The sequence below is a fragment of the Pempheris klunzingeri genome, chromosome 11 (genome assembly GCF_042242105.1).
Source record: "Pempheris klunzingeri isolate RE-2024b chromosome 11, fPemKlu1.hap1, whole genome shotgun sequence".
Taxonomy (NCBI): Eukaryota; Metazoa; Chordata; class Actinopteri; order Acropomatiformes; family Pempheridae; genus Pempheris; species Pempheris klunzingeri.
Genome location: NC_092022.1, coordinates 8,231,332 through 8,245,055, shown reverse-complemented (window position 1 = coordinate 8,245,055; position 13,724 = coordinate 8,231,332). Strand labels below are relative to the sequence as shown.

The following is a 13,724-nucleotide window of genomic DNA, read 5'->3' as shown; positions in this document are numbered from 1 at the left end:
ATATAGCAGCTACTGAATACTCCAGTTAGTTACTGTCCATTGACTGTCCTCACCAGAACATTAACAACAGAAGTAATTTATTTTTATGTTTAAAATGACCTCCGTTGATATGACCTGTTGCAGTCATGCGAATAATGACTGATTCTATGGAGCGGATACTGAAATAGTGTGACGTTGCCATATCTGCACAAAAAGTCGAGGGGGGTGGTTGTTGTGCACACGAAGGATGTGACTCAAGGTACTGACTAATCTTAAAGAAACTGCTTGACATTTTAGGAAATAAACTATTGAATATAGATGAGAAGAAAAATAACATCTCCCATTCAAAAACAAAGTGAAACACTGATTTTACATGGTGTTAAAGGCTGAAGAATTTCTTCCTGCTCTTGACGAAGAAATAGTCCAATACATGAGTATGGTATCAGTTTGATGTTTTTTTTATTTTTTTATTTATCTAACTCTCATAAAAAAGACCATTCCTTTAACCATAAGGTAAACTTTCCTGAATCTTAATCAAGTACTTTCAGTTGCTTAAACTTAACCGATCCTTCACCATAGTGGGTAGATCATGAAACACAGATATGAGATGTTTTTGGAGCAGTCACATGGGTCAGACAGTCATTTTGATGTTTAGGCATGAGAAATACAGGGTTCCCAAAAAGTTAGGGATATTCGACTTTCAGGTGAAATTTATGGAAAATGTAAAAAGTTAATGCTACAGTGATATTATATCATGAAAGTAGGACATTTAAGTATCAGCATGCAATGGTAGTTTCTTCATCTTCTTCAATTTATTGAAAGAAAATCTAACAACAGTGGAGGGTAAACGAGGGTAAATGTAAAATTGGGATGTGGCCAAAGGACGTCCACTCTCCTTTCTGTGACCCTCTAAGCTCAGTGGACCCTTCTGTCTGAGGACCTGTTTGAAGCCTCCAGTGTTGAGGTGCTGTTGATCAATTGTTAGGTGTCGTCTTGATCTCATGATGTCAGAATGTGAACAGCAGGATGAGGAGGACTGTTTAAAATACCAATTCTAACTGAACCAGGAAATGTATTGGTGGTGGTTCATCCTGAAATTTCACCTGAAAGCCGAATACCCCTAACTTTTTGTGAGTAGTGTAAGTGGTTGTGTTTTTTGTGTGTGACCAATATGTTTAATCTAGAAAAAAAGTGCTTTGTAAATATTTGGAGCACAATGAGCGTATAGATGGACTATGCAGAATTCAGAGATCTGAGAAGTGTTTTGAACCAGTGCCTCAGCTGATAAGATCTACAGCGCATGGCCTTCATCTGAGGAAGACATGCTGGTTGTTGAAATGTTAGCTGCTTGTTGCCTTTCAAACCAACAGGAGGTGAGTATTCGACAATAAGAAGACACACTCTGGGTGAAGTATCACTTTTAAGATGGGAGAGAACATCAAATAATCCACCATGAATCCTGTAGTAAAAGCTTGCAAATGATTTGATGAGCAAAGAAACACTTTAAAAGTTTAAATCAAAGATGATTCCAGAAAGTCTTGAAACCCCGTTTGACTAACAGAGATCACAAAGTGGACATACGGGAATTCTCACATCTACACCTGCATTTGTCTGCAGCCTCTGCAGGTTGTGTCGTGTGTAAAGGAAAGAGTTGTTTGGGGGTTTCTCACAGAAAGTGGGACATATTGTTTGAAATGAGTGGGTTGGAGATGAGAGATGTGAGGAAAAGTATGTTTGTCTGAGAAGGTGTGTGTGCTTGTGCTTGTGTAATGTGTGTGTGTTTGTGAACGCATGCTCATTGAAACATATTCAGGCCCTTAACTAGACACTCCAGTTGCCCCGATCGTTCCCTCTGAGTTGCTTTTCGTATCTCTCATGCTACAGAAAATCAATAAGTCTGCTTGCTGATGGCTGGTTTGGCTCCCAAAGGCTCCTACCATCTGCACTGTGTGGCTATTTATGACAGCCAAATGTGTGGGAGTACAAACAGAATGTGCTGCTTGCTCCCAAATGCAGCATTCACTGTAAGAGTGATTGAGTTGATTAAGAATTAAACATGCCATTACTTTGACATCCTCTTATCTAAAATGGCCACGGTATCACTTCCATTTTATTTTGCCGATAATACTGATATGTGCAAATGTGTAGTTTGGAAAGTAAACTTATTTTTCTGTCCAAGCTATACCTGTCTCAGACGTAAAAGAAAAATGCACTTACCAACAGGATATTTCAAAATAGAAAATGGCTTGATGTTTGAACTGAATCAAGCTCTTTGATGTGTGATTATGTGGTTAAACTCAGGCCAGGCAGTGTGAAAGTGACAGATCTTTTGCGCCATCACATGAAAGGCTTCATCATCTTCAATCCAAACCAAAACCCTGCTGATCAGGGAAGTATATCCATTAAAAATGCTCTCTGATTACGGCTGATGATGTGACCACAGCTCACACAGGTGACAACAGCAAATCAGGCTTAAAGTGTGTGTGGGCAAGGAAATATATCATTTCCCTCCTTAAGCCTATTGCAAGGTATTTTCCATCTTGTTTTTTTTTCTCCCCATCTCCGCTATGTTGTGAAAATTGATCGGCTCTCACCTAAGATTGAAAATTTCCCCTGGGTACAAGGCACACCAGGCTGCTGCTATTCAAAGCCTGAAGTGGTCGTGTCTGAGCATGCAGCACTAAATGGAGATGGATCATGACCTGACAAGATGATAAAATTTAACATAAATGTTGAATTACATTAAATTGATTCTAATCTAAATCTCTTAAATTTAAAGACATCCTCCCAGTGTCCCAGTGGCGGAAACGTATGTAATTTCTTTACTGCTGGTAAAACATTAAAACTATGAGCTATGTCGACTTTAACAACATTGACAGTGAGCTGAGAGGAAAGCTAATTGTTTTGGTTTCTGGGCCTGCAACTTAGCCTGCAACAGGTTCTCCACGGCAAATTTAAAGTTGATCATATGATAATGATGTATTCAAAAAATCTGTAGGTCAAAAAGATATTTTAAGGCCATTAATGTGGTCTTGAATATGAGAATGTAGAACATGTACAGTAATATCTTGTAGTATTATAGGCTACCCATTTTTTCCAACAAGAGAACAAGTGTTGACTGAGGCATTAATTCACACTTACTGCCAGAAGGTCTTTGAGATAAATAATATTAATATGTTTGCCTAATGAATCTATCGTGCTACTGTTCCTTTAGATCCATAACAGCTTAGTCTTTTTGGCAATAAAGGAATATAACAGTAGCACTTACAAATGAAATCTAGAAGTAGCATTAAATAAGGTGACACAACTGAGCCGCCAGATAAGCTGAAATAAACAATATATTTCTGTTGCCTTTTCTACATAAGTATATTTTTCTGTCTTCACCTCATAGCAGTGCTATAAAACAGCAGCTCTGGTGGCAGCAGTCATGCATCAGCTCATAAACTCTGATGATATTAATCCTTGAAACAAAGTGACCCCGTATTTTTGAGATTTCATCTTTCATTTGCAAATATTACGTAGCTAGAATTAGATTACATTTTTATTGCGTATCTGTAAAGGCATGAGGGCTCTTATCAGAATTAAATGATCTTTAGGAGGTCGTCCAGAGTAAATAATGAAATCGTGAGGGATGGAGAGAAAGCCTCCCTCAGCGTGCTAAGGCATGAAGTGAATGCTAATGTGCTAAATGGCTAGACTGGAACAGTCGAGAATATCATTTAATGACACGACGTGAACTCTGTTACTTTGTGAGAAAGAATAAAAAGGAATGTACTGGGGACTTGGTTATCTGTGGTTTGGACTGAGAATTTCTGAGTGGAGCAGTGAGAGTGGGCTCCCGTGGTTTTGTTCCACGGCTCCCCAGTGTTAGCAGCTCTCCAGATGCCTTGAGAGAACGAGGCTGGTGGGTGAGGGGGATAATTACCCCAGTTTGCTCATGCTCTTCACTTTACTGCCTTGGAGACTTCCCATGGCCTAAGAATAGCTTTAAGTAGTGAAAAGTTGCAAGTTTGAAAATACTGTTGTTAAGATAGAGTTGGTTCTGATAGCAGAGTTAAGAGGCAATTATGCAGAGAAACTGATAAAGGTCTTCATTATCTAAATTGTTGGAATTTTAGTTGCTTATTTTTCCTCACCACACACTGGTCACATTGTGGAGCAAAGCTCAGAATGGTTCATTAGCATTCCTCATTGTCAGCAGCAGAGCGACTGTAGATGTAAACACAGATGCCTCTTTTGTTCAATAAGCTGTTAAAGGGAAATGAAGGACAAAAGTGGATGTGATCTGCATCCCCCTAAAAGTCCAAAATCAACTGTACATGCTATGTTCACTTTTACTGTTTACACTTCTCCTCACCCAGTTTTACTTTTTGTTGTCTAATTTTAAAACTCCACCTGTCAATGGATAAAAATTAGACTTGTCAGGTAGACAGAAACACAACTCCACATGAATTCAAGCTCTACAGACAAGATCTATGAGTTTCTTTTCAAAACTTCTACCACTGGTGTTGTAGATAGTTCACAGTCGGCTGTTGACCTTGGAGTACATTCTTATATACTCCCTGCACGTTTCATGTGATATATTTCATCTTGAGGATACATGGCATGTATTTCTAACAAAGCTCTAAAGGAAGTGGAAGCAGTGTTGGATATTCAATTTATCTGGTGCACTAGAAACTCATGACGAGACAGATCGAGTGGAGAACGGCACTGTCCTTGAGTACCAAAGATGCTTGTCTTTCTTAATCACGGCCATCAGGGGAACTGTTAATGCAACTCCTGCAAAAAAAATCCCTCTCCTTGTACAGTCGATGTAAAAGGTTGAAGTGAGGCTCAATGTGAGACTGCAAATGAGGACAAGCGAGGCCAAGACAGCCATGGGCCTGGCGTTACACATTCACAGGGTGACATGGCACACTATGACTCTCCCTTTGCCGTAGGGTGGGAACTCAAAAGGCAGTGGGAGGGGGGCGTTGGAGTTGGTTTGTATGAAGAGGAAAGACAGCTCACTCCAAATGGGGAAAAAAGGGCAATTAGTAACCAAGTCCCTAGTGCAGCCCAGTTGGCCATGGGGCAGAATACCTCAGTGATTAGATTCCTTCTGACGATTTCCCCAAATCTTTGCGCGCAATGCTGTCCATCGGCAACAGTCATGAGAACAATGAAGGGAGTCTTCCGGGCAACTCTTGTCACCCATCAACTCTGTCTACTAACTTCAAGCCCTTTTAATTAGAACCAGCTCAGACACAGCACACTACACAAGGCACCCACTGACGTAGGGAGGAGGGAGTGTGAGACCAAGAGGTATCGACAGCAAAGCAAGCGTAACCTCTGCCTCTCTCACATATTCTCTCATCACTTCCTAAACTCACTCCATCTTAGTATCTCTGTTTCCTCCCCTTCCTCCCTGCTCTTGCCCTCTGTCTACCTATATCCACCACTGGCGATTCACCTAACTCTTTCTGTCCATGTCGTCCCTTCTCCAACAAGTGCTTTAATCATGGACAGTATCAAACCGCTCAAACTGCCTCCTAATGAGCTGTTACTATAGAAACAGCTCCTGTTAACATTACTGCCATGCAGCAACCCACCCACATCCTCTTAGACAGTCCCATAAGCTGCATATTTTTGTATGTTTGGTGGGAGCTTTATTAAAACCTTTAACAAATTAGTGCGCAGCCTTAACTTCTGCAAACTGCAAGAGAGTGCTGTCATGGTTACTATTTAACTGTAAGCTCCATGCACACCACAGGCCTGGGAAAATCACTGAGACACAATTCCTGTAATGGAAATTCTGTCAGATAAAGGGCTTTCAGATAAAACGCACCTCTGGCTGTGATGGTAAAGGTCATTAGCTCCTGCAGATTACTTTTCTAAATGTAGAACTTGGCCTTCGTAAAAGGAATAAACATGCTATGCTGCTGTTTTTAACTGGGCAATGTTCATTTCACCACTGAAACATCTGCTCCATTTTATTGTTTAGATAACATCAGCTTGGTAGCCAGGTAATACTGGCACCAGGCAACATACTTGGGATAGAGCGACAAGTCCCCATCAGCCATTTAAAGAGTAACTTGCCACTTGCCAAAAAAGCAGTGTTTCTCTGAAACGTAACTGAGAACGTAACCACACCCAACAGCACCATTGGGTGTGGTCAGAGGGATGCTTTTCTTTCCAAAGGGGGATAAATGACTTTTTATAGTTGATTTACAGCTAATATTCTCCTAAAAAGAGCTTGGTGAGGCTGCTTTGTGGTGTTTTTGTTTTGGGGTCATTAAAGCTTCTTGTGCTCAGACATTCAGTATAGCTGCAGGATTTTCTGCTCATGCCACAACAATAATATTCAAGTTTCCTCACTGATTTAATTTAATTTCCTCCTGGAGTTTCAACCTCCATTACAAAAACCAGACAGAACTGTGGCGCTCTTTGCAGATCATTTGTTACATAGATCCAATGATGTGTGTGCAGTACATCACACTAATACCTATACATAGTTTAGACAAAACTTGATTTCTGGATTAACACTTTTAATGACTGTGTCAGCAGTGTGGTCAATAGTTGTGTCCTCAAGCATGGTGGCATTCATAGGTCCATAGAGTGTCTCTGGTTTTTTGTTTTGTGATACAATTCTACAATTTCCCTTTGGGATTAATGAGGGATTCTATCGATTAATATTCAATCTACCATTGTGGGAGGAAGCAGTGTCTGCTGTACACCAGGAGATTGGTTTTCACCTGGATCTCCTGATATTCAAGGTCTCCTCTCCTGAGTCTCTAAAAGGCTCCAGCAGTGCAGCTGATTCAGTATTTTATTCCTGAATCAATGTTGGTTTTGGAGGACAGAAGGCTAGAGGTAGTGGTAGTGGAAGCAGTCCACACACACACACGCACATGCACACACAGGCACACACAGGCTCACACACTCCTCACAAAGGTCGATCACACAAGCTCCAGTGGACATATCCCTGTCTCGGGCTCAGGCAGTGACATGTTTATATACCCACTGAGCATAGATCAGAACAGAGGGCAGATAATATAGAGCCATAGTGATGGATGTGTTCCTGTGCTCAGGCATTCCCTGGCTCAACTCTTAACACACACACACACACACGTCCTACTTTAAATCTGTGCACCAACGACTTTATGGGCACATGTCTGCCCTCCTCTCTCACACACACACACACACACATAGAGAGGATACATGGAAAGATGCAGCTTCACACACGTGTTCAAACAGTGTGCAAACAAATTACAAATACGGCACACACACTGACAACCAGGGATCGTTTTGTGCACAGATGAGCATGATGAGCACATCACAGCATCTAATGATGTGTCTAATCTGTATTCTTTATTCTCTATTTTGTCCATTTGTTCTAATCAGACGGCAGTGGGGTCCACCACGGGTGATCCTGTGGCAATCAACTGCTGTTTCCATGGAAACAGGTGGTACACTTCCTTAGAACATGAAGGAAGGAGAAGAGCGAGCAGCGAGCGGAGAGAGGAGGACAGAGCATGCGATAATGAGGAGAGGTGGGCAGACGGTAAAGAATGAGCAACTAAGAAAGGGAAAGTAAGAGAGGAAAAGAAAAAGAAGGTTGATTTAATGGCCATCGAGTCAAAATTTCTGGTCCTCTAGTTTTTACCAACATTTGGACAATTTCCAGGTTTTTGTTCAGCACATTGGAGACTTTCATTACATACCCTGGTGTGTATCACAGTCACATGTTTCAACCCCATGACCTCTGGCATTGTAAACACTTGGGGTATCTATCAGATGTGTTTTTGTCACAGTGTACAGTCTATTCTCCTACTGCCAAACACCCACCAAGCTGGACATGCATCAAAACATGAAATATCAAGACTACAGTACAAATCTCAAAAATACATTTTCTCACTTTCTCCTGGTGATATCCAGGTGTGGATATTTTGGTTTTCTGTGACAAGTTTAAAACTAAAATCCCACTGCCATGGAAGTATACAGGGATGAAAGGAATTCATTGTGCTGCTGAAGCAACTGAAAATTTTGTTTTTCAAGAAACTTCCAGAAATATTCAGTCTGGATCACTGTGTAAAATACACATGAAATTAATATTTTTATAATTATAATATTTATAATTTAATATTAAGGTATTCCAAGGAAACATGTGCATGAATCTCAGAGATGGATATCTCAAGACTTTAACTGCATGGTTTGATACTACTAGGGGTATGTGATAAAATATGTTTTATTGTGATTAATGGGTTATTTTTGTCCTCTGTGGACAAATAATTATAAAATCACTTGTTGAGGAATGTGATGCGCAGAATGGGGAGTCAATTTATTTCCAACCAAATAGATGGAATTACGATGACACAGTTATATCATCCTGCATTCATTCCAGTGACATAATTGCTGAACCTGTGGCTCAATGTATGCAGTGTCACGTTTAGGCTCTGCTATTACCATCTGCTGTCAGTCAGGATTCAACCTAAGACCTAAACAGATGTGTTCTATATAGAAAATAATGTAGAATTGTTTGCAAGGTGTTTGCAATGTGCATCCACTGTGTCCATTTACAATATGAACATGCATGCATGTGCGTTCCTGAAGGTACATGTGTTTTTGTCTCCATAGACACAAGCTGGGGTGCCACTTTCCCACACCACAAAAGGGGAGACATACAGTAAGTGAATAGCCTGCCGTTGTCAGTTTGCTTTTCACCGACAAGGGTATAAAGAGAAGGGGGAGCAAGAGAGAGTAAGACACAGTAAGAGAGAGAGAGAGAGAGAGAGAGAGAGAGAGAGAGAGAGAGAGAGAGAGAGAGAGAGAGAGAGAGAGAGAGAGAGAGCACCCTGTGCTGCCTGACCTGACTCGGTTATGTAAACAAAATAAGTGTAGTGAAAGCAACAGCAACAGCGAACAACAGGGAACATTGCCTAATGAGCAATGGCATGTGCAGAGAGAGAGCAGCAGTGTGTGTGTGTGTGTGTGTGTGTGTGTTCTAAATGACCTGCATGCTTGTTCCACATTTGATTTTTAATTGGACAGATTTCTCAGTAAGCTCGCCAAATTAAAAAGGCAACCATGACACGTGTGACACTTATCTGTCCCGCCCTGCTCACTCTACCTCCTCCAATCCTGCCGTCCTGTCCTGTCTCCTTTTCATTGCCTCTCTTTCTCAGTCAACATCTCTCCTCTGCTTTTCTTGCTCACTATCTGGTGTCTCTCTGATGGCCTCTTTACATAGCTGACCTCAATAGAAATGGCAGTATGAGACAGGAATATCCTGCCAGAAACAATGTACCTCGACTGATGAAAAGCATCTGTTCGGTGCTGATAAACTGTTGGATTTGTTACAGATGCAGAGAGAATGGTTTCCAGTTGGTTTGTTTTTTCATGTTGTTTGGGACATCAGATAACCAGCTCTTTGGTTATCGATGGCTACACCATCAAATTTCTGTCTGGTTTTTGATCTAAGTCTGGTGCTTTCTGTACTGTTTGCTCTTTACTTTACCTTTTTTTAAGTGCTCTGCGAACTTTTTAAGAATTTGGATCAAATCTAATGGGGGGGAAAGGGCCGAGGGAGAAACAACAAAAACACAACGAGAAGCTTCTCGCTTGCAAAAAGTGAAAAAAAATTCATTAGAGTGCTTCAATTGAAGGGCGTTTTTGAATGTATGCAAAAGAAATATTTTGACTTTTTGCAAGCAAGAAAGCTCCAAATGCCTTTTATGAAAGCAGCATTCAAGTAACAAAAAAAGTTTTTCTACTTAAAGATGATTAAATAGGCCTGGTCAAAAGGCGAGTCATAGAAGGACAATTTAAGCCTCTGAGTCGTCTAGCTTGTCAGTGAAGCACAAAATTGGAAACGGCATCAGCACCATAAATTTTCTGTTACAAAGACCTTCTATTTTCTATTTGTTGTTCTAGTTGTCTATTTCCTGCTTCGTCCTTGTCATTCTCTTCTTCACCATTACAGCCATGCTCATAACAGCAAAGAGTGCTGTCAATGCAAGTGAAACAGAACAACCCAAGCAATTATTTCAACAACACAGAAGCACACACACACGCACGCACGCACGCAGGCAGGCAGGCACACACACACACACAAATACAGAATAATCACTCACTACGACTCTAGGTAATCACACTCACTCCCAAAAACTGAGAGACATTACAGAACCTAGCAATACATTTTTATATTCCTACATCCATCATCCATTCACTTAGGAGATCATAAATGCTAAAAGCCACAAAATTCTTTCCCAAGGACGTTTTGCTTTGGATTAAATTCAGCAGTATTTCTTCTTCTTTTCCGCCGCTGGGTTGCCACAGGACACACTGTACCAAAGTACAGTCTAGAGGTTATTGCCAGAAACTCTAAAATTGAGAGGAGGCTTGTTGGCAATTAATGAGCGAACTGCTGACTTTGGATTAGGTGGAATAATGTAAATACCATGAACACGTGAATGCATACTGCACCAATGTATATATGAGTTTTTGATATTGTGAAATGTTTAATCACTCCACAGAAATGTTTCTTATTCCTTGCACTCCATCGTTCCTTTCCTGAACGTCAATATCTCTTCTTCTTCTCCTACAAACTCCCCCTCCACACAACAACTTTCTATTTGGTCTCTGCTGTACATCCTCTCGCCTGCAGGATTTCCATACTGTACTGAAGCTGTAGATGGTCAGGTCTGTCTCTGATGCTGTTTAAGAGCTCTTTGTTTCACGTGTGAAAATGACAAAGAAATCTGACAGACTCTGGAAACTAAGTGCGAGGAGGTGACTTGGAAACACTGGGCTCTGAGACGGCTTGTCAGCAGCTGTTAGTGCTGGATCAATCGCACAGTGTAGTTGTGCATTTGAATTTTGAATAAATCACAAAGCAGTTGTAAAGTTTTACTTAGCATTGATCTGAATAATATAGAAACATCAAATAAGTTCACCACTACATTCTGTGAAGATATTTCTTACTTTGCATATCTCCCTTTGAGTTACACATGTGTGTGTAACATTGACATACACATTTTCAGGAGATTAAGGCAGAATCAGCCACTATGGTGTGTAAGAAACACACACATATGTATGTAGTCATCATTAAAGACCTACTGTGTATTCCCTGTAAGCTTGCTGCAATGCAACTTCCTTGCACAGACAAATATACACAAGTCACACTGAAATCATCAGTCTGTGACAGACTGATGACAGAGAACTGGTTGGCTGGTCAGTCTGAACAGTGGCCTCTATCATGAAAAGGTAAATGCAGATTCACTGGTTAAATTCATTGGGAAGCACAAATGTTTTCTGCACCCCTCATTGCTTTTTAGAAAATATTTTAGGAAAATAACATCCATCACTCCTTGTTGTCATTAAACACCAGTGAAAGTTGAATTAGGTTTTTCTTTTACCACCAGTGGGCAGAAAAATTCCAAAACAAGCTTACAGAAACACAGCCCTGATATAGAATTGGCTTATCAAGTGCTAGCCTGTTAGCAAACAAACCTGTACTTTAACATCTAGCATATAGAGAACAATATGAGCATTGGTATCAGCAGTTTGTCTTAGCCTGTGTCCTGATAACAACTGCCTTCGTTTTTAAAGCCGGGTGGTGAGAGCCGTGAGACTCAACCATGCACTCTTCAGAGAGAGAATCAAACGTTAAAAGTGTCTGTGAGCTTATTAGAGCAGCGGAGAGCTGGGTGTGAACTCTCAACGAGTTTGACACTGTAAGTAGCCCCTCTCACATTGCAGGTAGTCATTTCATTCATTATTAATATCAAAAGTTTATTTATATATATATATATTATTAATTAAAGGCCCATTGGAGATTCGTAATTTTTGTTAACACCACATTATAGACAGACTCTGGAAATGACTCCACAACTTTCTGGCATTAAGACTGAATGTGTCCACCTATAATGGCCTGCTTATCGTACAATCTGGAAATAAAAAAGACATGGTTAGACTCACCTCCATGGACATAGTCGTGTAGTGTGCAGTCAGAAGGGCCCACCAGATGGATCAGACTGGACTGGCTGAAGCCAACTGTGTATTGTTCTGCAATGAAATTACACAAATGTGAAATATGAAAAAAAAGGAATTTTGTGCATTGAAAAACTTGCGAGTGTGTATTCTGCTCATGCAGGGCAACAAAAATTATAAAAACTGCATTCTTGCAACTGCATGCTGTCTTGCTGAAGCCACTGTGCTGACATACGCTAACATACCTTTAGATAGATCCTCTGTGACTGGTTGAACATGACAGAATTAGAGAATTAGTCATCAAATTTACAAGCTAGAATACATTTACAGAGCAAATATGCACCTTTGATCAACTTACAACTTTAATGGAAGGCAACAGTGCACTATAAGCATTCTTTACTCACTCCATTGACAGTTGCCATTATTTTACCTCAGAATTAAGCAATAATATGTCATTATAAATAATTGTTTTATAATGTAACAGAAAATAATCATTTATCTGAATGTCCAAACCAAACATTCAGACATATTAAACAATTACCAGAGCCAGCTAAAATAAAATGTCTTGCACTGACGAAAATATTTGGACACGACTTCATGGTGCAGTTTATTTTCACAGCACTGAGATGTAGAAGGTGCAGCGATGGAAATACACACAGAACATAGTGTCCTGTATTGTGTGTGCTGAGTGTTCTCCTGTTACTACAACCACTACAACCACTCAAATTCCTGCACATTGATTGTACAACAAAATATGGATATTAATTCAGGCTCACAGAGGTCTGTGCCACGCATCTGTGTTAAGTGGAGGTGTTAGAGGATTTGTATTTTGACACTTTCAATGATAAGATAAGCATCAATCATATCAGACAAATGAAAGAATTTTAGCTGATATTTGCAACAAATTTCAATCCACGTGGGAGCAAGAAAATTAACTACACATAAGATTTCTGTTTTATATCAACTGCAGGTTAGGATTTGATTTGAGGCCTTTGGGGTAGGATGTTACCTGGGTTGGGTGGAGGTGGCACCACCTCTTCAATCCTTGCTTTGGTCTCCAGTCTCTCCATCTTCTGAGCATCGTAGCGCTTCCTGCCCTCCTCTTCTTGCTCAGCACTCGCATACTACAGTCAGAAAGTACACAGCATAAACATATGTATGGATGCACACATTTGCCCAAATACCTGCCTCTGCACAGGTTGTAAGTAACGAATTTTATCACACTGACATTTAAGACAAACAAGACAGGTAAAATTGACTTTTAACACTGTTAAATGTCAATATCTTTATCTTGACCAGATGGCCTCTCTCATGCATTCCCTCTCCTCGACTTCTGCTCTGTCATTTCCAATCCATACGGAGCGACAGAGCCAAACAGATACAGAGAGGGGCTGACAGGTGAAATGCCAAACTTACAGCAATGAAGGTCAGAGCAACCAAGTTTCCACGTACCTTGATGGGCGGCACCTCCATGATCTTGTCGACATTCTTCAGAGAGCAGGGTACGTACCACAGACCTGCCTTGTTGGCCAGCTTTTTGGCACCTGCAGTCACAGAGAGAGGGTTCAACTCTTGTACCGAACGATAACGCCAATGAGGAATTTTACAGCTTTTTTCCCACCAAATACACTGGCACAACTTTTTCAGTGTTTTGTGACTTTAAACCAATAAGCAAGAAGTTTTGACATGTCGTTTAAACAGAACAACAATGGAGCAAACAATTTTGAAATAGCTGTTGTCAAAACACTTTTATTAACCCCCCCCCCCCAATAAAA

At 40.5% G+C, this 13,724-nt stretch overlaps 1 protein-coding gene across 2 annotated transcripts in view; it reads right to left on the bottom strand.

Annotated features, from left to right (window-relative positions):
• acot7 (acyl-CoA thioesterase 7) overlaps nt 1-13,724 on the bottom strand; it is a 48,133-nt gene that overhangs the window by 20,314 nt on the left and 14,095 nt on the right. The window contains exons 4-7 of one of the 2 annotated variants that reach the window (XM_070840261.1): nt 13,402-13,493; nt 12,959-13,073; nt 12,195-12,215; nt 11,938-12,024 (exon numbers count right to left, since the gene is read on the bottom strand). In XM_070840261.1, coding sequence (XP_070696362.1) covers nt 11,938-12,024; nt 12,195-12,215; nt 12,959-13,073; nt 13,402-13,493 — 315 coding nt within the window. The remainder of the gene's footprint in view (nt 1-11,937; nt 12,025-12,194; nt 12,216-12,958; nt 13,074-13,401; nt 13,494-13,724) is intronic. The other variant, XM_070840262.1, reaches the window with a different exon arrangement.